The 21,836-nt window shown below is 52.2% G+C and overlaps 1 protein-coding gene across 1 annotated transcript in view; it reads right to left on the bottom strand.

Annotated features, from left to right (window-relative positions):
• Nucleotides 1-18,921, bottom strand: part of CCN4 (cellular communication network factor 4) — a 30,995-nt gene extending 12,074 nt beyond the window's left edge. Inside the window, exons 1-2 of the mRNA XM_081505324.1 lie at nt 18,636-18,921; nt 181-460 (exon numbers count right to left, since the gene is read on the bottom strand). Of these exons, the coding sequence (XP_081361450.1) occupies nt 181-460; nt 18,636-18,707 (352 nt within the window). The 5' untranslated portion in view covers nt 18,708-18,921. The remainder of the gene's footprint in view (nt 1-180; nt 461-18,635) is intronic.
• Nucleotides 18,922-21,836: the final 2,915 nt, after the last annotated feature.

The following is a 21,836-nucleotide window of genomic DNA, read 5'->3' as shown; positions in this document are numbered from 1 at the left end:
CGTCCCTCCCTGCTCAGCCTCTGGCCCGTCATCATGGACTGGGGTGAAGGGGGTGTGGGTTTGGGTACCTCCTGCAGAACCAAGCCTGGCCAGAGGAACAGCTATGGATGGTGGGGCGTGTGCTGTGGGCCAGAGCTGGGGGTCTGGGGCTGGCCGATGGTGTGGGGGGGTCTCACTTACGTGCACATACTCCTACTGCGTACCTCGGGTGGTCCCCACTGTAGTCGCAGTAGAGGCCCCGGTGGGGGTCGCAGACCGCAGCCTCCGTGCAGTTGTCCCCCAGCTGCTGGGCACACACCTTACAGCACTCGCAGCCGTCCGTGATGAGGCTGACGCCCAGCGGGCAGCGGGGCAGGGCCGCCGGGCATTCGCACGGCCACTTGCAGAACTGGGGGCGTGAGGAGGTGTCCTCCAGCGGGGCCGGGGTGGGGCCCATGGCCGTGGGAGCTGGAGAGAGGGCCTGTGGGGGGAGGGAAGACATAAAGGAGGCTGCCTGGAGGAAGGGTCCCAGGCCAAAGGCCGGCAGTCGCCTCCCCATCTTCACAGGGTTCCAGAGGTTTACATCAAATTCCACTTCTGTGCCATGCTTTGGATGGCCACCTCCTGCCTCCTCAATAGGATGGAGGTGCTGGCATTAGGAGACGTGAAGCCAGCTGCCTGAATTCCCCTCTTGGGGGTGCCGGGTCAGGCCCCATGTCAGCTCTCTGGGCCCGTGGGTGTTTCCTTCCCCTCTGATCATCCCGCGACCTGGGAGGTCAGTGAGTTGGCCTCCTTTACAGATGAGAGAGCTGTGGCTTTGAGAAAATGCCTTCTGATGAGTCACACTGTGGGCACAGCCCCAAACCCGACTCTGTCTTCACCCCATCGCCCTTTTCTCTCTGTCCTAAGGATCCACCCTCTCTGCGCTAAGGGTCCTTAAGAGCTGACTCATATATTTTTTAAAAATTATAGTTGATTTACACTGTTGGGTTAGTTTCAAGTGTATTCAGTTATATATATTAACTGTATTCATTATACATATGTGCATACTGTGTACACATTCAGTTATATACAGTGTTTCAGTTATACATATTAATACATTGGTAGGTTGGTTGGTTTAGTGGCTAAGTCGTGTCTGACTCTTTGCCACCACTTCGACTGTAGCCCGCCAGGCTCCTCTGTCCACAGGATTTCCCAGGCAAGAATACTGGAGTGGGTTGTCTTTTTCCTTTTCCAGGGGATCTTCCTGACCCGAGATCGAACCTGTGTCTCCTCCATTGGCAGGCAGAGTCTTTACTGCTGAACCATCAGGCAAGCCCTTTATACATTGTCTGTATGTGTTAATCCCAAACTCCTGATTTGTCCCTCCCCCTTTCCCTTTGGTAACCGTGAATTTGTTTTCTATGCCTGTGGGTCTATTTCTGTTTTGTTAATAAGTTCATTTGTATCTTCTTTACAGCTTCCACATATACACAATATGCATATGTACAGCCAGGTTTCGGCCAGCCAGCCGGCCAGTCATCCTATTGTGATTATTATTAATTACTTTCCCCTCTGAGCACCAGGAAAGGGCTGCAGTGGCAGCGGGTGTCCAGCCTTGAGGCTCCTGCTGCTGGCCTGCTGTGCCCCCGTGGGGAGAAGACTGATCCTATGTCCAGCCAGCTCTGCAGAGAGGGGTCTGATTTTGTGCTGAGGGTGGTGGACACCCACTCCACTTCCCTCCACCCATGCTCCTTCCCAGAGCCCCATTCCCATCCACAGGCAATATATTCATCTTTATCCTGGCAGATATAATGGACAAGAAAGACAACAAGCCCGCGGGGAATGGGAGTTAAGCTCCAAAGAGCGCTTCTGTGCTGCAGAGGCTGATAGAAAGGGAGGCGGCTCTGGGGCCAGTATTACCAGCTTCAAACTGCCTGTATCTCAGAGATCCAGTCATCAGCCCAGCCCCTCCAGCTGCCTTCCTGAACCACCATCCTGGCCCCTCCCTCTTTACCCTGGAGGAAACCTCGGCCCAGAGAGGAGGAGAATTGCCTGAGGATGGAGAGTAAGGGCTGCAGGCGGCTCCCAGCCATTTCCCCACCCCCGGGCCGGTGGTCCCTGCTGGAGAGTCTCCTGTCCGGGGCTTCGCAGTAGTGACTCTGAGATTAACAGAGGTGGGGGCCGGGGCTCCGGTGGGGGCCCCCACAGCCGGTCCGCTCCGTCCTGAACCAGCAGAGCCCTGCTCTGTGGGTTTATAGATCTGCATTTCATTCTTAGAACAAAACAGATGCTGAGCTATTCAGACAGATTCTTTTCCCTGTTCCTGGAGAGGAAAAAGAAAGTGAAGTCGCTCAGTTGTGTCCGGCTCTTTGAGACCCCATGGACTGTAGCCTGCCAGGATTCTGCATCCTTGGGATTTTCCAGGCAAGAGTACTGGAGTGGGTTGCCATTTCCTTCTCCTGGAGAGGAAACTGGGACCCAAAGAGGCAGAGGGTGTCCCAGATGACATGGCCACGTCACGGCCTAGATACCAGTGACTCTCCCAGGTCTCATCTCTGTGCCCTTGACCTCTGCCCGCTCTTTCAGTCACTCAATGAACATTTGCTGAGCTAGTTCACCATCTCGCTTCTGTTTTAATCATTTGAAGATGAAGTTAAGCATCTCCTGTGTGTACAGGGCCATGACTTACAGGAGAGACAGACAATAGAGGTGATTTATTACAATGTGAGGCTGTGTGGAGAGTGGGGGCACCATCGCAGCCCCGGGAGCTCTCCAACCACCAGTGTAGGAAGCTCTCTGCTGAGATGAGTGGTCTGCATCCCTGCAACCTTGGCTGTGAGAACCGGAGGCCAGGAGAGGTGGTGCAGGTTGAGGGGCTGGATTAGTTGGGCTCTGGGTTCTAGGTTTGGCACAAGACAAGTGCAGTAAATGTTGATTTGACAAAGGGCCTTTGAAAGTCAAAAACGCAAACCTTGATTTGAGATTTTTGTCACCTCTATGCTTGGATTCAAGTTTGCTGGTGGGGTGATAGAGTGCTCTGAGGTTGGCAGTGCTGGTCCGTTTTCATCTGGAAATCATTTTGTTTGCTTACATTTGTTTGCTTTTCCTCAAAAAACACATGACACAGCAAAACATCAAACCTGTAAATCAATGAAACCACACATACACGGGCACACACACAGACACGCACTCACACCCTCCTCTTTCTGACTCCATGGAGAGAGACTTGTCCTAGTCAAACTGTGACATGGGAGGCCTGGAGATTTATGAGACCCCCTGGGCCATCTCTGACAGCTCTTAGACCCTAGAGACTATTCTTGGCACAGCAAACAAAAAAAAAGCCCTCTCCTACAGGAAGCCTTCCATGCCTTTTCCAGATTGCATTAGAAGTAGTGCTTCCTTCACAGGGATGTGAGTTTGTAAAGGGCAGTGTCTGCACCTTACTTCTCTCTGTGGGCCTGAAACATGGTGCATGACCCATAGCAGGGCTGTGGAGTGTCTGGTGGGATGGGGGATTGCTGACTCCAAAGGACTTTGGTACCAGTTTCTTGACTTTTCAGGACCTACCATCTTGGAGCCTTTTCTTTTCTAAATTAGAGTGTCAAGAAGACAGCGTGGGATCCAAAACAGTCAGAAGAGGTTTCCCTCTGTGTGGTTTTGGACAAATTTCCTGACCTTCCTGAGCCTCAACATCCTTGTCTGTGAAGTGGCCACAATAATGCCCCCTTGGGGGAGTTGTCGGGAGGGTGGGGCATTGTGTACACAGAAGCACTGTGTGTACAGACACTCAAAAGCAAGATTTTTGAGCTTGCACTGCCATACTTGTGCGGACCCCCCGCACCCACAGGGCCCATCACAGGGCCTTCTGAGCTGGGATGCGTTCCACAGGGTCACCGCTCATCCTGCTGTCCCTATACCAAGTTACAGCTCCCCAGAAGGAAGCCTGTTTTCCAGTTACCAGCCGGGAGCCCCAAGGCACAGAGCTCCTCAAGGAAAGCCCCAGTGGAAACCCCCCTTTGGACGAGTGAAGCAGGTGAGGGCACCCTTGGGACGCCGGAGGGAAAGGGAGAGAGGGTCCTCTGAGCCAAGCCCTTGCTGTTGGCGCCATCTAGTGGTAGGAAAGCTCCCAGACCTAGAAGGTCCTTGATGAGAGCTGTGGGTGGGAGGCCCTTTAAATGCAGGGCCTGAGGTCTCCTGGGATAGGTGCACGACCCTCTGAATCCCGACTGCCTTGTCTCACACCCACATCCCAGGGACAGTGAGTGCACACACACACACACACGTACACACATCAGCCCTCTTGAGTGCCCAAGATGGCATTGCACGTCCACCTGCCCTTGGCCTTGGCACAGGGACCGTTGTAAGCTCACTGCTGTGTGGGGCCTAGGTCATTTTTTTTTTAACAGCAGAAGCTAAGCGTGAAAAAAAGGAAGGATAACAACCAGAAAGCAAGAAGAGTATCTATCATCTGGGGGAGGCTAGAGAGAGTCAAGAACAGCCTCGGCTACTTCCAAACCGCAGTTGTTCACATAAAAGTCTCTTTTACGACATGCTTCTGGAGGCAGACTCCCCAAGGATGCCACTGTGTTTATGGGGAAGCCCATAAACAGGAGGATGGGGCTGTGCCCTGATGCTTCCCGGGCCAGGCACCCAGGGCTCAGGCCCCTGCCTGATTCTGTCCGCTCAGCCGCCGCCTCCATCATCAGCAACCTCAGGGCAGCGTCTCTAACAGTCACTTCCTGGGGTGGCTCCCAAGCATTGCTGCCTGTCAGAACCACCCAGGAGCTTTAGTAAACGCTGGTGCCTGGCCACCGTCCCCAGGCAGCCAGACTGAGGCACCTGGGCAGGATCCCGGACCTTGAATGTGGCCAAGGGTGAGAACTGCTGGCCTCTGGACCTTATAAGATACCTGGAGTCCACTTGGAATATTCAGCTTCAACTCTTCCCTGCTAGGCCCAGCATCCGTAATTTGACCTGCGTCCCTGGTGATTCTTGTGGGAATGGGAACCATGTCTTAGAGAACTGGGCCAGGGGAGGGTAAGGCGGGGGGAGGTTCTAGGCCATTTTCCTTTCTTAATGTGTGACTTTTATAGAACTGCACTTACATGCCTAACCCGCTGGCGGCTTGATCAGCCTGGACACAAAACAGCCCAGGCCGACCCGCAGAACACATCCCATTCTGTGGTTTCATGGGGTGACACTGGGCTCTGGAAGCAGGCCTCGTGTAGTTAACTGAAAATGGTTTACTTTGCTTTTCCTATTTTGTGAGAAAGACTGAAAAACAACAACAACAAAAAAAAATTAAAAATTAAAAAAAAGACTAGCTCCCCATGATAAGACCCCTAAATGTCTGCTGGTGACTGAATGTTATGTCGCCCACAGATCCATATGTCGGCATTCTAAACTCTCAAAAGGTGGTCTTAGTGTGTATATGTGTATGCTCAGTCATGTCCAACTCTTTGCAACCCTATGGACTGTAGGCAACCAGGCTCTTCTGTGCATGGAATTCTCCAGGAAAGAATACTGGAGTGGGTTGCCATTTCCTCCTCCAGGGGATCTTCCCGACCCAGGGATTGAACCCGCATCTTCTGCCTTGGCAGGGGGGTTCGTTACCATTTGAGCCACCAAGTGGAGCCTCTGGGGGTGATTGGGTCACGCCGGTGGACCCCTCATGGATTAGTGCCCTTATGAAAGGGACCCCAGAGAGCTCCTCATCCCTTCCACCATGGGAGGACACAGCATGAAGATGCCGACTATGAAAAGGGTCCTCACTAGAATGTGACAATGCTGGCCTTGATCGTGGATTTCGAGCCTCCAGAACTGTGAGCAATAAGTTTGCAACCCCCGCTCCAGCAGCCCGGATGGACTAAGACCGTGTCCGATACTGCACCCTCTGGACAAGGAGGGCAATCAGAGGGCAGGTTCAAAGCAATCCATTTAATCATAATTACTGGACAAACTTAAGCAGATTAAAATTAAAAAGGAAAAAACTGGAAGAATGTTCAATCGAAGACCCCACAGGAAACCCTGCACGTATAACTTGGGGGTGATGTTTAAATGTGGGCAGTGACTGTGAATTTTGTGATGTTTTCCAACTCCCTGAAAATAGATCCAGGAACATGTAAATCTATCATTTTGACTTTACCAACAGTTTCACTTCATTTTTACAAAAATGGGTGATGGTGGGTATGGTAGCAGAGTAGGAGGCTGGCGGTAGGGAGGGTGCCACCCAGGAGACCTTAATCATCCTGATAGGTGAGGGAGCTGAACCCCACCATTGTCTGAAAGTGTGGGCCCTGGAACCAGGAGGTAAGAGCGGGGCGTCTGCAGTGAGCAGAACCCATTTCCCAAGGCTGTGTGACCTGAGTCTGGGCTCACCCTCTCTGAACGTCTGTGTACTCATGTGTAAAATAGTAATGATAGCAACATCCTCCAGCAGCCCTAATGAGCAGTTATAGTCTTACCCCTATTTCACAGATGAGGAAACTGAGGCTCAGGGTGTTGAAGTAACTTGCTCATGGTTTTGAAGCTGGGAAAGTGTCCCCAGAGTGTCCGTCCAGGGACACTTGTCACCAGGCTGCCCTACTCCCTCATTCATTCACATTTGTATTCATTCATTCATTCCTCCATCCTCCCATCACATATGTGCGCTAGGCACCACCTGCATGGCTGGGCTAGTACTCAGATGGACACAGCATGGTCCTTACCTCAAGGCAGTCACAGTACAGACACATATATAAGATTGCAACAGAGGTTGGTGAGAGCTGCAATGCACTTGAGCCCAAGTTGCCACGGGTCCCCTAAAGAGGATATGGGAGACTCTTGTGGAGTTTTCAGGAACAGGTTCCCGTTTCTTAACTCCTGAGTGCCCAGCACTGCTCCTGGCACGCCCTGGGCAAGCCCTCCATCAACAGAATAGTCCAGCGCTTAGCTTGCCCACGTTTGGGCGTCCGCACCCAGATGCTCCACCAGGGGGCAGGGTTGAGACAGGAATGGCCTGAGCCGGCCCCAGCTGGGCCCTGGGGGCTTTAAGGAAAGGGTTGCCCTATTTGCAAGCAGTTTCTGCTCATTCCTTCACTGATAAGAGAGGTCTGGGGGCAGTGAGAGGACGTGGACACAAGCCTGGGCCCACAGCTGGGGGCGCCCTGTGGTCTGCCCTTCCTGACGTTCTTATATCTCTGACGTAAGTAACAGGCAGCTACCACGTGGGTGGTTGGACACATTTTCTGAGCTCCTCCTCCTCCGAGTGTACCCCTTGGTATCTGTAACCGGGGCCTGGGTGGGGATGCCCTGTAGTGGAGCCTCTGTCTCGAGAAGCTCTTAGATCAGCCCCTGCAGGACACCTGGCCTGAGTGTTCCGAGGACCCAGCACTGCTGAGTCTTCCGTGCTCACTCCCACACCGACTGCAGGATCTCCAGGGACCTGGAGACTCAGGCACTGACTCAGTGCTGGCCAGGCTGCCCGTCGTGCCTGATGGAAGGTTTGTTGAGATTTTCTGCTAATTGGTTTTATAAACATGCAGTCTTGTGAGCTTCTGGTTGGGAAAGTAGCCTTTATATGGAGAAGATAGAAGCGGCAAGAAGCCAGAGTTCTTTCCAAACGGTAAACCTTCAGGCATTCTTTCATTTATCAATGTATGTAAAGCATCTGCAGAGTTCTCAGTACAAAGCCCAAGGGAGCGGCCAGTCTCCCAAGGAGCCAGGAGCAAGAACAAGGCAACTGCCTTACAAAGCAAAGGACCAGACACCAGCCCCCGGGGACATCCCACCCTCAGCATTTTTGTAACTGAGTAGAATGGATTCTACATTTTTAAAAAGTTGTTAAAAAAAAAAGCAAAAAACAAAAAAAAAGAATATTCCACAGAGGGCCTATAGTCCACAGAGCTTAGAATATTTACTATCTGGTCTTACTATCTGGTCTTTTTAAGGAATGATCACTTCCTTGGTGGTCCAGTGGTTGAGAATCTGCTTAACAATGCAGGGGACATTGGTTCAATTCCTGGTCCAGGAAGATCTCACATGCTGCAGGGCAACTAAACTCGGGCGGGCGTCACAACTACTGAAGCCCACGTGCCCTGGGGCCTGTGCTCCACGAGAGAAGCCAACACAGTGAAAAGCCCATGTATGGCCGCAGAGAGCAGCCCCCACTCACCGTAACTGGAGAAGGCCAGCATGCGCAACAAAGACCCTGCACAGCCAATAAACTGATGAATAAAAAAAGGAAATGGTCACTAACTTCTGTTACACAGTGACAGAGCCATAAGTAAGCTAAAACCCTGACAGAGCACATAGCAATGAGGGCCATGTCTATCAGGGTTACATATGATCAAACTTCAAAAGCATTCATTCTTTGTCAGAGATGTGTTCAAACATTTACACATTTGGGAGAATAATATAATGAATCTCACATACCTACCTCTGCTTCAGTAATTATCAACCCTCTGTCTGTCTTGTTTCCTCTGTTACTCCTACCTACACACATACTTTCTCATTTTTGAGGATTTCAAGGCACATCTCAGACCTCATGATTTTACCCTAAATTCCTCAGAGAGTGTCTCTAAAATATGGAGAGTTTTTAAAAAATATCAGTTTTCATACCAATAAAATTGGTTACAATTTCATAATTTTCTCTGCACGAATACTTAGTCCACAACCAAACTTCACTATCTCAAAGCTTTAAAAAACAATCAGATGGTTTCTTTGACTCAAAAGCAAAATGAAGTCTACATGGCCTGCATTTTGCCTTTTGTGCCTTTTGAGTCTCTGCTCTACATCATCTATTCCTCATGGTAACCCTGAGACAGGCTTCTTGTATAGTCACCTCCCCCAGTTTACAGATGAGTAAACTGAGCCACAGAAAGGTCAGATCATTTGTCCAAGGCCACGTGCAAATAGCAGAGTTGGGATTTGAGCCCAGTATCAGTCTCTTAAGGCATCACACCCAAGAGCCCCACTGTGGGTTTTCTCAGCAGAGTCTAGGAGGGGCTGCAAGAGCTGGATGAGGAGGGAAGGAGTGGGGCTGTGGAAGCAGGGAGGACTTCCTGGAGGAGGAACAATTTGCTCTGCTTCTTTAAAGGATGAATGAGAACAGGCAGAAAGAGGGTCCAAGCTGAGGAATGGCAAGAGCAGGGAGCATGTGGGAGCTGCAATGTGGCATGGTGCGGGAATGACCAGAGGTCACAGTTGCCAGGGTTTAGGGTTCAAGGACACAGAGAAGGCAGGCAGGAGTCACAGCAAGAGGACCTGAGGGCCATGCCTGAGGTATGTGCACCCGCTGGGGGAAGAATATGGGGATTTTTCCTGAGTCAGTCAATCCATTGTCCCAGGTGATGACTGGATCAACCATGCAAGGGCAGCTGGTGGTCCCCTTTTGACAGACTGGGAAACTGATGTCCACTGAGCTTAGAGACACAACCAGAAAATGACATGCTCAGCTCTGATCATGGATCTCATCCATCCTCCTATGAACTCCAAGGGACCCTTTCTCGCCCAATTTCCAGTTCATTCAACTCACTGGGAGGAACAGAGAGCAGTCATCCCAGGCCCAGCTGTGATGGTCCCTTTCCTGACCAGGGAAGGGACCAGCCCTGGAGAAACAGCCAGGACAGACACGGGCGGGAGGAGTTGCCTGCGTTGAGTTCAGGCCTGTCCTGCTTAATATAAGGGAGGGGGCAACAGTCATCCGGTAGAACAGAGGTGACCATCTTCAGCTCCTGTGGCCAGATCTGCAGTGGGGGTCCCTGGGTTCCAGCTCCCATGCTGAGACTGTGGCCCCAGGTGAGCCGCTTGCTCTCCAACAGGGCAGCCTGGGGTGAGGAGACCCCTCTGGCGCCATCTGGCTCTGATGTCTCCGGCTCGCTAAGCTGGCCTCAGATAAGGTCTCCCCTGCCTCTACGGCTGGAGCCCGAGCCCACCCCCTCCCACCTCCTGGATGGGGCCCTGACTCAGGCAGGGAGCACAGGACGTGCTAAGGGACTGGCCCATAGGACGCCCTGGGGAGGGGTCCCCCCTGGCCCTACATGGGGAGCTCAGGTTTGTTCTTGAAGCCTGGATTGCGGGGAGGTCATTAAACTGTGCCTCAGTTTCCAACTCAGTAAAGCGGGGGTGATACAAGATCCTGCCAGTGACTCTGATACCTGTGGTCCTTAGCGCATCGTGAGGGCCCCACGAGGGCTGATGCTTTGATCCTTTCAGAGCTGAAGTTTGCAAGTGTCAGGACATGGCTACTTGGAGTATGGGGCCAGAAACAGGTGGTGCATGCATGCGTGCGTGTGCCTGCGCGCGTGTGTGTGTGTTTGTGTCGGGGGAGGCAGATTTGAACACCAAAGGCAGCAGTAGGAAGGACAGATAGATGATTGCAGCTGCCCCCCCCATCCACACAACACCCACCCACCAACTGCTGTCCAGGAACTCAGAAAAGCCGATAAGGCAACACTTGCAACCCCAAAGTACCCCCATAGTCACTCTCATCGCGACCCCCAAGCTCCTTTCCGACACATGCTCAGCGGGCGGCCTGCGGCCTCTGCCTCTGTCACTAGGGCTCTGCGAGTCGGAATCTCAGGTCCCTTGTGCAGATGAGAAGCTGAGGCCTGGCAGGGCGGGGAGAGCTGGGCCTTAACCCCGGGCTGTGCGCTGCCACCGCCCCTGGGCCCCCACTCCATCCTGTGAGGGCGTGGGCAGAGCGGCTTTCTTGTCTCCACTTTCAGATGAAGAGATCGAGGCTCAGAGACCAAACCCGAGCCTGGACCAGAGCGGAGTCTTCTGACTCCTCGTTCTGGGCTTAGGAAGCAAGCCTGTGGCTGCAGCTTGCCCGGTCAGTCCTCTCAGCAACCAGCTCCAGGCCTTATTGTTGGAGTCCCTCCTTCCCCCTCCCAGCACAAAGCCTCCACTTAGAAAGGCGGCTCCCCTCTCCCCTCCATCCTACCCAGCCACCCAGGTTGGCTTCTGGTTCTGTTCATTAATTCATCCATGCATTGGGCACCTGTAATGTGTGTTACAGTGACAGCAAGCTGAGTAGAGACAGTGTCAGGTCCAGAAGGGAAAAAGCCCCAACACAGCTGGGGGCAGGCACAGCATGTGCCAAGGCCCTGGGGTTTGTCTTGCAGGAGGAAAGGGTGTGAGGAAAGCAGCTCACGGGAGAGGCAGGGTCAGCTGAGAGCTCCAGCTGAGTGATGTGTTTCTTTCCCCCTGAGTGAGAACAAGGACTATGGGGGCCCACGGTGGGATGCCAGCTGCTCTAGCTGGTGAGGGAGGCCGAAGGAAGCTTCTAGGTGGGGTACCAGTTACGAAGGCATTGTTTCATGAACCGAGCAGGTGGGGAAAGGCATTTCAGGCAGAAGGGACAGCAGGGGCAAGTACACAGAGGTGGAACACTCGAGTGTTTAGGAGAATGGCCATTGAAGTTGGAAAGAAGGTGAAGAGAGGCAGTTCCAAAGGGTGAGGCTGGAAACCACGCTTAGGCTGGTCTCAGAGGAGGCAGTAAAGTGACGTTCAAGGAGCTCCGTCTGCTCCAGGCTCTGTACTCAACACGACCCATTCAGAGCTGGATGTCGGGGGTCACGGATGAGGAAACTGAGGCTCAGAAAGCTCAAGGTGATCTGTCTGAATTCAAACTCTGTGGTTGACTCCACCTCATTCCAAGAGCAGAATTAGTTCTCTTGCCGCCAAGCTTCGTGTGTGGACTTGCACTTGTAGTCTAGTGGGAATCCTGCGAGGTGTTAGGACGGAGGGCTCAGCTGAAAGTGGGTCCATCTCCTCCTGGCAGCTGGGAGGAGTGGGCAGCTAGAGGTGCTGGGTGGGGAGATTAAGGTAGAAAACGGCCCCAGGTTTCTGACGGGGGGCAGATGGAGACATTATTCACAGAGATGGGGACGCAGGTGGGACCAGGCTCTTCAGCGATATTTACAAGGATGCTTCTCAAGCTTGCAAGACCTCAAGGATCGACTGTGGTGAAAAGTATTAAGACTCTGGAGTCCTGGGCACCTGCACAGCCCACTCAGCGGCCCCGGGGGAGCTGGCATTGGTCTTTGCTGCAGCATCTGGAGATCCTAAGGACCAAGCCTGACCGGGTACCACTGAGATGGCATGACTCTGGGAGATTCAACTGGGGGTACGTTTTCCAGTTTTATGAAACCAGGGGTACACTCTGAGGGTCAAAAGAGGAGACACGGGCCAAAGGGAGAATACCTGGGGACACCTTGAAAGGAGGAAACACATCTAGAGGAACATCCCAGAACATGGGCTTTTGGGGTGCCAGGCCAGCAATGCTTCTAATGGAAGGACAGCAGCATGAGTTCCCCCCCAAGAATCACGGCAATGAGCCCTCTCCTGGCCCACCCGGTGAATGAGTGTGGCCCTAGGACAGGGTCATGGCTCCAGCTGGAAGCAAGTTTGGGGTCAAGTCAGACCTCCGCATTTTCAGGATTAGCAAATGAGCGCTGTGAGGGCGAGTGGCTTGTCTAAAGTGACAGTGATGACTAGATGACTGACTCTCTGGACAAGTCCATCGTTCTACCCCAAGAGCAGAATCCGAGTCCCAGCGTTCTCAGAATACTCCCTCCCCACTTAGACCAGCCCCTCCCTTCTCCTCATCCAGCTCTGGGCAAGATCAGGGCACATGGCCTTTCTCTGCAGCCTGAGACTCAACACAGACCCTGGGAGCAGGAAAGGGGGGAAGGGCCCGGAATCTCCTGCCCTCTCCCCCCGCTCACATCCCCACCAAGACTGAGCAGAGGCATGGTCCGTGCCCCAAGCCTGGACTTGCCTCCGGATTAGAGGGACGGGATGAGCAGATTTTATCACCTCCCCTGGAATGCCCATCACTCAAGTCCGAGAGGCCCTGTTCCTTCTCTGCTTCTGTCTCTCTTACGCCACCCCTGCCCCCTGGGATGAAAGGAGGAGGAGGAGAGCTGGCAGACTATCAGGAAGTCAAGGCTGGAGGAGAGATCAGAGTCTCTCTAATTCGATGGTTTTAGAAACAATGTGTGCATAAGAATCATCAAGGTGTCAATTCATGTAAGCTGGTGAGGGTGGGGAGGTCTCCCCAGGGATTCAGGCTCAGGGCCCCAGAACTGTTGTTTTTTTTTTTTCTCTCTCTCTTGCAGTCCTCTGAGCTTCCCTATCAGATTTTCAACACACTCCTCTGAGCTAAAAGTCTGTCTCCAACACGTGAGCCATTCTTGACGGTAAGGACTGAGCTGACAGACTATCATCGCTTCTCTAGAAGCAGGATGGGGCTGGGCACAGAGCAAGCCTGTTAGTATCCATGGAACAAACGAATGGATGGGCTAAGAAAATCTCAGTCATTATCAACCTGACTCAGGGTTGGAAGACGCAAATCTCAAACTATCATCATCTTAATCACTGCCATCATATTACCATCACCGTCATAAGCAACACCATCACCACCATCACCACCATCATTACCACCATCAAGCACCCCCCAGTAGCACCATCAACATCATCACCATCACCATCGTCATCATCATTATCCGTATTTCCTTCTCCTGTCTGATAACCCCCAAATCTTCCTTGACTCCCTCTAAATGTGCTGAGAAGCTGTCCAGGACTTGGAAACCTTGAGATCTTCTGAAGACCAGCTCAGCACTGAACCCAGCACATTCCACCAGTTTCTCTTCTTGCCCACCTGGTACTGAGCCTGGGATCTTGATAAACCTCTGATCACTTGTTGGGATCGGAGCGCTTGTCTGCAGCCAGTGCTTCCGCTCAAGACGGGATGCCCCTCCCCTGCTGTTTGGAAGGAGGGTCAGTTTCCACTTCCCCTTGGCTGTGGTGGGTCTTCGTGTGCTTTACCTCTCTTTCACTCTTTAATCGTGCCAAGAGGATTAGTACCCAAGAAGCAAGTACTAATGTTATGCCTTTTTTATAGATGAAGAAACTAGCTCACAGAGGCTAGGTTACTCATCTAAGGGTGCACAGCTTGGAAGGAGAGGAGCTCAATATTTCCCCTCCTCACTATAACCTTTCTATGTACCCTTGGGTCTTTTCAGGCCAACACAGTCTAGACAAACATAATGCGAGTTCCAGATGGAATTGTATATTTTCTAGCAGTCATACTAAAAAGCAAAGGTGAAATTTATTTTAATAATATACTTCATTTGGCCCAATATATTAACAGCATTATCATTATTATCAATATTATTATCAGTATTATCAACATGGTGTCAATAGAAACAATTATCATGAGAATTTTACAGTCTCATATTCACACTGTGTATTTTACTCTTACAGCTCAGTTGGAACCAGCCACATTTCAGGTGCTCAAGGACCTCATGTGGCAAGTGGCTACTGGTTGGATGATGTAATGAGCCTGGTCTAGACTGTCATGAACCTGCCTTGTAGGTGTGTGATTTTCAAGTGAGCTGATGTATGTAGATGCTCGGGATTCAGTGCCCAGAACACAGTGAGCGCTGGGTCAGTGTTAGCCCACATCATCATTCATGTTTCTGGGACATGGAGGTGTTGAATGACCGGCCGACGCACTGAAGCCCCGCCCCAGACATCCTCAGTTGCAGGGTTCTCTTGCAAGCCTTCTTACCCTGCTTTACTTTCCAGGTTGTGGTTGGCATCCTTCCCGGCTCCTCCCGGGTCCCACCCTGGGCCACGGCTGGCTCGCCTCCCTGCCTCGACATGGAAGCTACAGAGTGTGTAGCAGCCCCTCCCCATGCTAAGAGAGATGGCAAAGGTTCCTGGGAGGAATTCCAGGGTTTCTGTTTGTACAAACACAGCCTCCTGGTGTTTGGCTGCTTTGCTAGCATGGGGCAGGGGCCTTTCCTGAAGCCTGGGGATGTGAGTCTGCGGACTGCCTGGGGGTACTGCTCAGCCCGAGATCAGGATCTGGTCTCCCACGGAGCACTGTTCTCATGCCCAGTCCAGAGGGCAAGCCCTGGCCAAGGGCCATGCCCAGGTGGGAAGTGTGTGTCCCAGCCACACTCTTGTCAGCATCCTGGGCCAGCGGCTAGCGGGAGGGGCTCAGAGTTGGGAGCAGAGCATCCAAGTTGCCGGAAGGGGCTCTGGGCAGGGAGCTGGTAGGTGTGGGGCCTGGAGTGGGGTTTGAAATGCTAGCTCTGGTCCCAATTATAGACAGAGGGTGTAAAGAAGGCATCTCGTTGATGCTCCTGCAATCTTTTAGAAGGGAATGTGCGTGCCACTTATCCGTGGCCACATTATCCTGCAGTCAGTCCCAGAGGCTGAGAGTGGGTTTGCGTTTCACACCCAGCTCACGCACCCTCACTCCATGAGGATCTATACCTTCAGTCAAGCCACAGTCACTTGCGTGCATGCGCGCACACACACACACACTTGTAGCTCTGTGCACACCCACACACATTTCTATGGGAGAAGAAACATGAGTCTCAGCCTTACACAGACTATCAGAGACCTCATGTGTGCCCCAGAATTTATTAGCACAGCATTTGTGTTCAATCCCCGGGTCCCGAAGATATCCTGGAGAAGGAAATGGCAACCCCCCACTCCAGTCTTCTTGCCTGGAAAATTCCATGGACGGAGGAACCTGGTGGGCTACAGTCCGCTGGGTCGCAAAGAGCTGGACACGACTGAGCGACTTCACTTTCTTTGTGTACTGGTCCCGTGCCACTGAGACACCTCCCTCGATCAGCTCTGTGTTCACTCCTCGGCCCCAGGGAGCTTGCGGGGGGCTCAGGTTGTCAACCCCGATTAACAAGAGAAGACGGGGAGGTCCAAGTGGTTAGGGGACCAGCCAGTGGAGGGCCTGGACCCAGCCTCGCTCTCCAGGACAGCATCATCTCTGTCGCCTCTCCTTCTCGTGGCTGTCCCCTGCCTCTCCAGCCTAATAAGCTCAGTAGGGGTGCGCACCCTGTGCTTCTCAAGTCTGCACAAGGACATGGACCAGGGAGGCAGGAGGCTGCACTGCTGAGAGCTGACCTAGGTTCAAATGTCAGTTCCACTCATTGCTAGCTGTTTGACCTTGGGCAAATTACTGAACCTCTCTGAGCTAGAGTTTTTAATCTACAAAGAAGGATGATTATATCTGCTTTAACAGTGCTGCTATGAGAACTTAGGAGATGCTTCATAAAGAATCATAAGAGAGTAGAATGGCGCTACCATACAAAACAGAGAGCCAGTGGGAATTTGCTGTACGACTCAGGGAACTCAAACCACCGGGGCTCTGACAACCTAGAGGGATGGGATGGGGTGGGAGGTGGGAGGGAGGTTCAAGAAAGAGGGGACATGTGAATACCTGTGACTGATTCATGTGGATGTATGGCAGAAACCAACACAGTATTGTAAAGCAATTATCCTCCAATTAAAACTAAATAAATTTTTAAAAACGTTATTTGGATGAACTGAGGAAGGTCTTATGTATAAAAATAGATAGCATTTTGTTCAGCAACGCCCCCCCCGCCCCGCCAATGTAGGCCCTTTCTCTTAGCACATGGGAAGTCCTCAATACATGTAGAAGGAAAAAATAACAAAGAGATGGAAAAACAAGGTCTGCCTGTGGTTCACCTTTATCATATGTTACATTCCCAAATACACTTGGCTGTGTTTCTGAGCTCTCTGCCCTGTCAAGCTCCTGGATTTATCACTTCCTGGGTTGGCTTCTTTCTCCTTCAATTACAGAACTTTGATAATGTTTTACTATCTGATGAGGCCAGTCTTCCCTCACAATTTGACTTCCTTGAAGCTTTTTTGGCAGTTCTCACTGACTTTTTTCTTCCATATGAACATTTATCATCATTTTTTTTTCCATTAAATGCCCCCAGGACCCTGAGTGGACTCACAGTCTCCCCATATGTGAGTTTGGGGAGGGTGAGCATGGACAGAACCTGGCTCTAAAGCAAAGGGCAGGTTGATGATATGTGTCTCCCAGCCCTAGCCGGGGGGGGGGGGGGGGGGCGGGGAGGGGCTGGAGGGGCTGGGGGCGGCGTTAAGGCTCTGTCTGGGGCACTCCTGAATCACACAGCAGTGTTAGGGGATTACTGTAGGTCCCCAGAGAAGGTCCCCGTCTCAGGGGGAGAGGAGAGGTACCCCGTCTCCTCTCGGAAGACTCCCTCCATCCTGCTGCTGGGGCCATCTGGACTCCCAGCTCCTGTTCTGCACGTCCCCTCAGCCTAGCCTGTGGACCTGTAGCCCCTCTTTCCCAGGGAGAAAGTACCTCCCTGCTGAGGAGGTGCTCGGTGTTCCCATGTACTTGGACACCCCCCTCCAACATATCTCTCTCCTCTTCCTCGTTCAGACCTTGCTACCCTACCCCTCTCACCTCTTCTCCATCTACCCCCTGTCCTCCCAGACACAGCAGCCCTAAAATAAAGACTGATGTGGCACCTCCTGGTTGCTCGGGTCTGCAGGAAAGAGTGGCATTTGGCAAAAAAAGATCTAAGTTTGAATGCTTCCACTTGCTGATGGTGAGACCCTGGGCAAGTCCTTGGTTTGCCCTTGTCTCTGTTTCTTTCACTTGTAAAATGGAATTAGTATCCTTTTTATTTGGTTCAGCACCAATTACTGGGCAAGAGGCACACAAGGCACGGAGGATTCAACACCGAGTCACCAGCTCTACCTGCCCACGTCATGCACTCTACTGTGCTTGGAGGAACACCCATCTCCCAGCGCCTATGAGCAACTGGCCTATGGTCAGCTCTCAGCCTCAGATCTGGTTGGATCAGAACCAATGTCTTTGAGCCCATGGGCAAGTAGCTTACCCCCTCCAGCCTCAGTTTCCTCATCTGGAAATGGGGCACATCAATTCCCAAGAAAGCTGTCTGTGGGAGTGGGTAATGAACTCCCTCCCGCCATCCTCCATCAGCCTCTTGGCCTCACTCCTGGCAGCAGGCCCTGGCCCGGGCCGTGGGCTCTTGGATTCAGAAGCTCTTTGCAGCTGCCCACCTCCTGCCCGCCCTGTGCCTGCTCCCCGCCCTGAGCCAGCTGCCTGGCTCTGTGCTGCCACGTGTCTCGCTCCCTGGCTTCTCAGAGGTGCAGACCTTCCTCCCTTCCCCTCGGTGTGCCCCAGGATGGAGGTGGGAGACAGAGAACCCTCTGGGTCCCCCTGAATCAGTGGGTTTCTTCTACAGGACCCAAACGTGCACGCTTCATAAACTGTAGAGAGCTGTGCAAGCCCAAGGCGGTTGTGTTTAGAGAATCATCATGAGTCCTATGGCACAAGTGAGCACTCTTGTTGAAAGCTGGCCTTTTCCTTCCAACTTGCCTTGGTCCTTTCCACCCCCTCTTGTAGTATCTCTAACACTTGAAGACTCATTTTCCAAACCCAAAGGCTAAAAGTCTAACAACAATCTTCCTCACTGTATGCTGCTCAGAGAGAATGAGCGACTTGCCCGAGGTCACACAGCCAGTCTGGGCAGAACTCTGTCTGGAGTCCAGGCACCCTAACTGTCATTTCCTCCAAGTACCCCCTTTCTACTGCATTTCAGGTGGGAAATAAAGGGAATAGAAGTCCTGTTTGGTTTGTTTCCCTAGGTACTGGCCGTGATTCCTGTCCTGCCAGGACCAGCTATACCCAGCAACTCCAGTCCTCACCCTGGGGCTCACCCTGGTTTCTCAGTGGACACTTCCCTGCTGTCCACCCCACCCCCGACATTTCAGCCCTTCTCATCCCGCCCACCCACACAGCACACAGCAGGACCGGTGGGGACAGCACCCCTCGGGGCAGGACTCACCGTGGCCAAGGTGCTGCCCGCTGCTGCTGCTGCTGTCACTGCCACCAGCGTCCAGGGCAGTAACCACCACATGCCTGGAGGTCAGTGGCCAAGGCATCTACGGAGTAGCCCAGAGGATCCGGCCACTTCTCGGGGGAGTTGGACCGAGACTAACCTGGCCCATCAGAAGTGCCAGATACGCCTCTTCCCGCAGTCCTCTGGGGGGTTTATTAAAGCAAGATCTGACGTCAGGGTTAAGGACAAACCCTGCATTTTCCTCTGAAAAAACTTTTCCTGTCTCTCTCTCTCTCTTTTTTTTCCTTTCTTCCCTCTGTCCCCACCTCCAACCCAAGCTTGGCCAGCCTCCCCGGCTCTGACAGCTCTTAAAGGGAAAGTTACAGGGCTGTGATTTCACACCCGGGACGGTAAAACCTCACAGAAGGAGCCAGGGTCATCCTCCCTGGGCATTTCTCAAAGGTGGGGAGGGGGAGCTGGTGGAGGGTACCGGTGGAGGTGGAGATCCAGTTTCAGAGCCTCGCGCTGGCAGGGGCTTTGAAAGCGCTCCCAGTGGAGAAAATCAACTCCCTCCCATTCCCTCCGGCTGCTCCTACTTCTGGTTTGCATTTGTCATCTTTCACTCCTCTCTCTCTCTGGCTGCAAGAAAAGAGGATGGCTTTAGTCCACTGATCTCAAAATGGTAGGAATTCACAAATGAGATCAGAACTGGATCCCGGGATACTATCATTACCCCCTCTACAAATTAAAGCCCTGGTTTCAATTTGTGGGCATTCCCTCCCCTGCTCTTAGCCTGAAGTCTTGGGTACTGGCGGGCTACAGTCCATGGGGTCGCAGAGGGCCAGACATGACTGAGCGACTAACACACACACACACACTTGGGTACTGGAGCTGTCTCCCTGCATCTGGGTGCTTGTTGTCCCTGGTGGGTTTGGGGTGCCTGGCCGTCATGCTCTGCAGAACACTTGCCACACCAGTAAGGGGGTCTCCATAGGAGCCTGGTCTGCCCTCGTCCAGCCCCCTCACCCCCACGTGGACCTTAGCCACAGACTCCTGTTGGTTACCAACCACGCTTCTCAGAACCCCCAGAGGGAACCTTGGCCAACAGAACTAAGGTGATGGCATTCTCCCAGTCCCAGCCTCCCTAAGCCTGCCCACTGACTTAGCATGGCATTCCCAGTCCCGATGTGGCCTCCGGGCCAGCTGCGTCCCTGACCTCTTTTTTCTCTTGCTTCTCCCTCCTCTGCACTGCACTCAGCCTCCGTGGACTCCATGCTGCTCATCTCACTCGGCAGCAAATTCCCGTCCCTGGACCTCAGTGGAAGTCTGCTCTCCTGTGGTTTTCCCTATGCCATGTCTTCCCTTTCCCTGTAACTTAAAAAAGGGGATGCTGAACCACGTGTGGCTGCTTAGAAGTGGTGGCAGGTTTGTGTCGGTGGAGGGAGTTTATGACCATAGACATGACCCCGTAAGAGGTGGCTCTGATGATTTCTCCATTCATTGACCTAAGGGTGGGTCTCTTATCCAATTCTGGCCAATGAAACAGAAAGAGAAATGTATGGGGTACTCCTAGAAAGGATTTCATTCCTCAGAAGGTGGAAAAAACTTCTCTACCCATTGTTTTTTCCCTTGAGTTCAAAGGTGATGGTTGGCGTTGCAGCAACCATTTTGACCATACAAGGCACAAGCTGGAGGATGAAAAGCTAACATGCTGAGGATGGTAGAAGAGAAGGAGAGAAAGAGCCTGGGTCCTTGGAACCTAAGGTGCTACTGAGCCAAAGCTGGAACTTCAGCTTTCCCATTGTATGGATTATAGATTAAGAATAATTTGTTCCTCGAGCCAGATACATCCTAATTAATATATGGAATTTATAGAAATCATGTATATAAAGTGAATATATCTCACATAGAAGCTATCCAATAAATGTCAGTTCTCATTTTGTTCTCATGAACATACTTGATCCTCTTAGAAACAAATTCTCTGAGGCAAGCACTGCAGAAAAGTGTGATTAAAGGAGTCACCACAAGGTGGATGGTATTACCGTTCTATGTTATGAGGAAGGGGAAATGGGAACTCAGAGACGCCAGGCCCTAAATTAGTGGCAGGCAGGAGGTTGGAGCCAAAGTTTTTGAACCCTGACAACAACTGAACACTTCCAAGAGGGCTTGACCTGCCAAAGTCCCTCAGTGTTCTGTACTAAGAGTGAAGCTGAATCCAGAGAATGCCAGAGTTGCTTGTAGGAAATCTGATTGCAACAAGCATTTGCAACAGATAGACCAATTCGTAGGGCTTCCTTGGCCGCTTAGATGGTAAAGTGTCCACCTGCAATGTAGGAGACTCGGGTTCGATCCCTGGATTGGGAATATCCCTTGGAGAAGGAAATGGCAACCCACTCCAGTGTTCTTGCCTGGAGAATTCCATGGACAGAGGAACCTGGCAGATTATCGTCCATGGGGTTGCAAAGAGTCGAACACGACTGAGCGACTAATACTTTCACTCCAAATCATGATCGAAATACTGGCCCCTTGTGCCTGCTGGTGAAGCCTAAGATGGTTCAGCTGGCCCCACTGACAGCTGCCATTCTTCACTGACAAGGAAACCTGGAGTGAGGTGACACGGTGTCCCGGGCAGGGCAGCAGGTTAGGAGGAGAAACAACTAGGGCACCACCACAGCTCTGCTGCTCGCTGGTGAGCCTTGGACAGCCAGCAGTCTCTCTGTGCCTCAGTTTGTCTGCTCGAAGGAATAGGACCATATTAGTGCCTACCCTATGTGATCACTAGGAGGCCAGAAGCAGACAATTCAGTGCATCCCAGCATTTGTGGATGGAGAAGCCGGGATGGGCCATACCCCAGGCTCGTCTGATTGGGTGGTGGCCTTGTGTCCATGCTGTGTCAGCGGTTAGGAGTCTTGGCAGACCTCACGATGCAGCCCAGGGTCAAGGTGTCTGGGGTCAGCCCTGATGGGTGGGGGTCCAGGGTCAGGTGTTTCCCACTTGTGAGCTGGGCAATCTCTAAGTGACTAGCCAGTGGTGCCAGGAATAGTAGCTGCATATATGGAGCATCTATCGTGTTCCTGCAGACCCTTGCCATCTCATCGAATCCTCGTCTCGGGATATCTTATGCCCATACTACAGATGAGAAAACGGAGGCATAGAAAGACAAAATTACTTTCTCAAGTCATTAGGCTTCTGCATGGCAAAGTTGTC

This window comes from Giraffa tippelskirchi, chromosome 6 (assembly GCF_054371585.1).
Source record: "Giraffa tippelskirchi isolate mGirTip1 chromosome 6, T2T-mGirTip1v1.2.pri, whole genome shotgun sequence".
In the NCBI taxonomy this organism is placed as follows: Eukaryota; Metazoa; Chordata; class Mammalia; order Artiodactyla; family Giraffidae; genus Giraffa; species Giraffa tippelskirchi.
The sequence above is the reverse complement of the archived record's forward strand: the minus strand, read 5'-3'. Positions and strand labels throughout refer to the sequence as shown.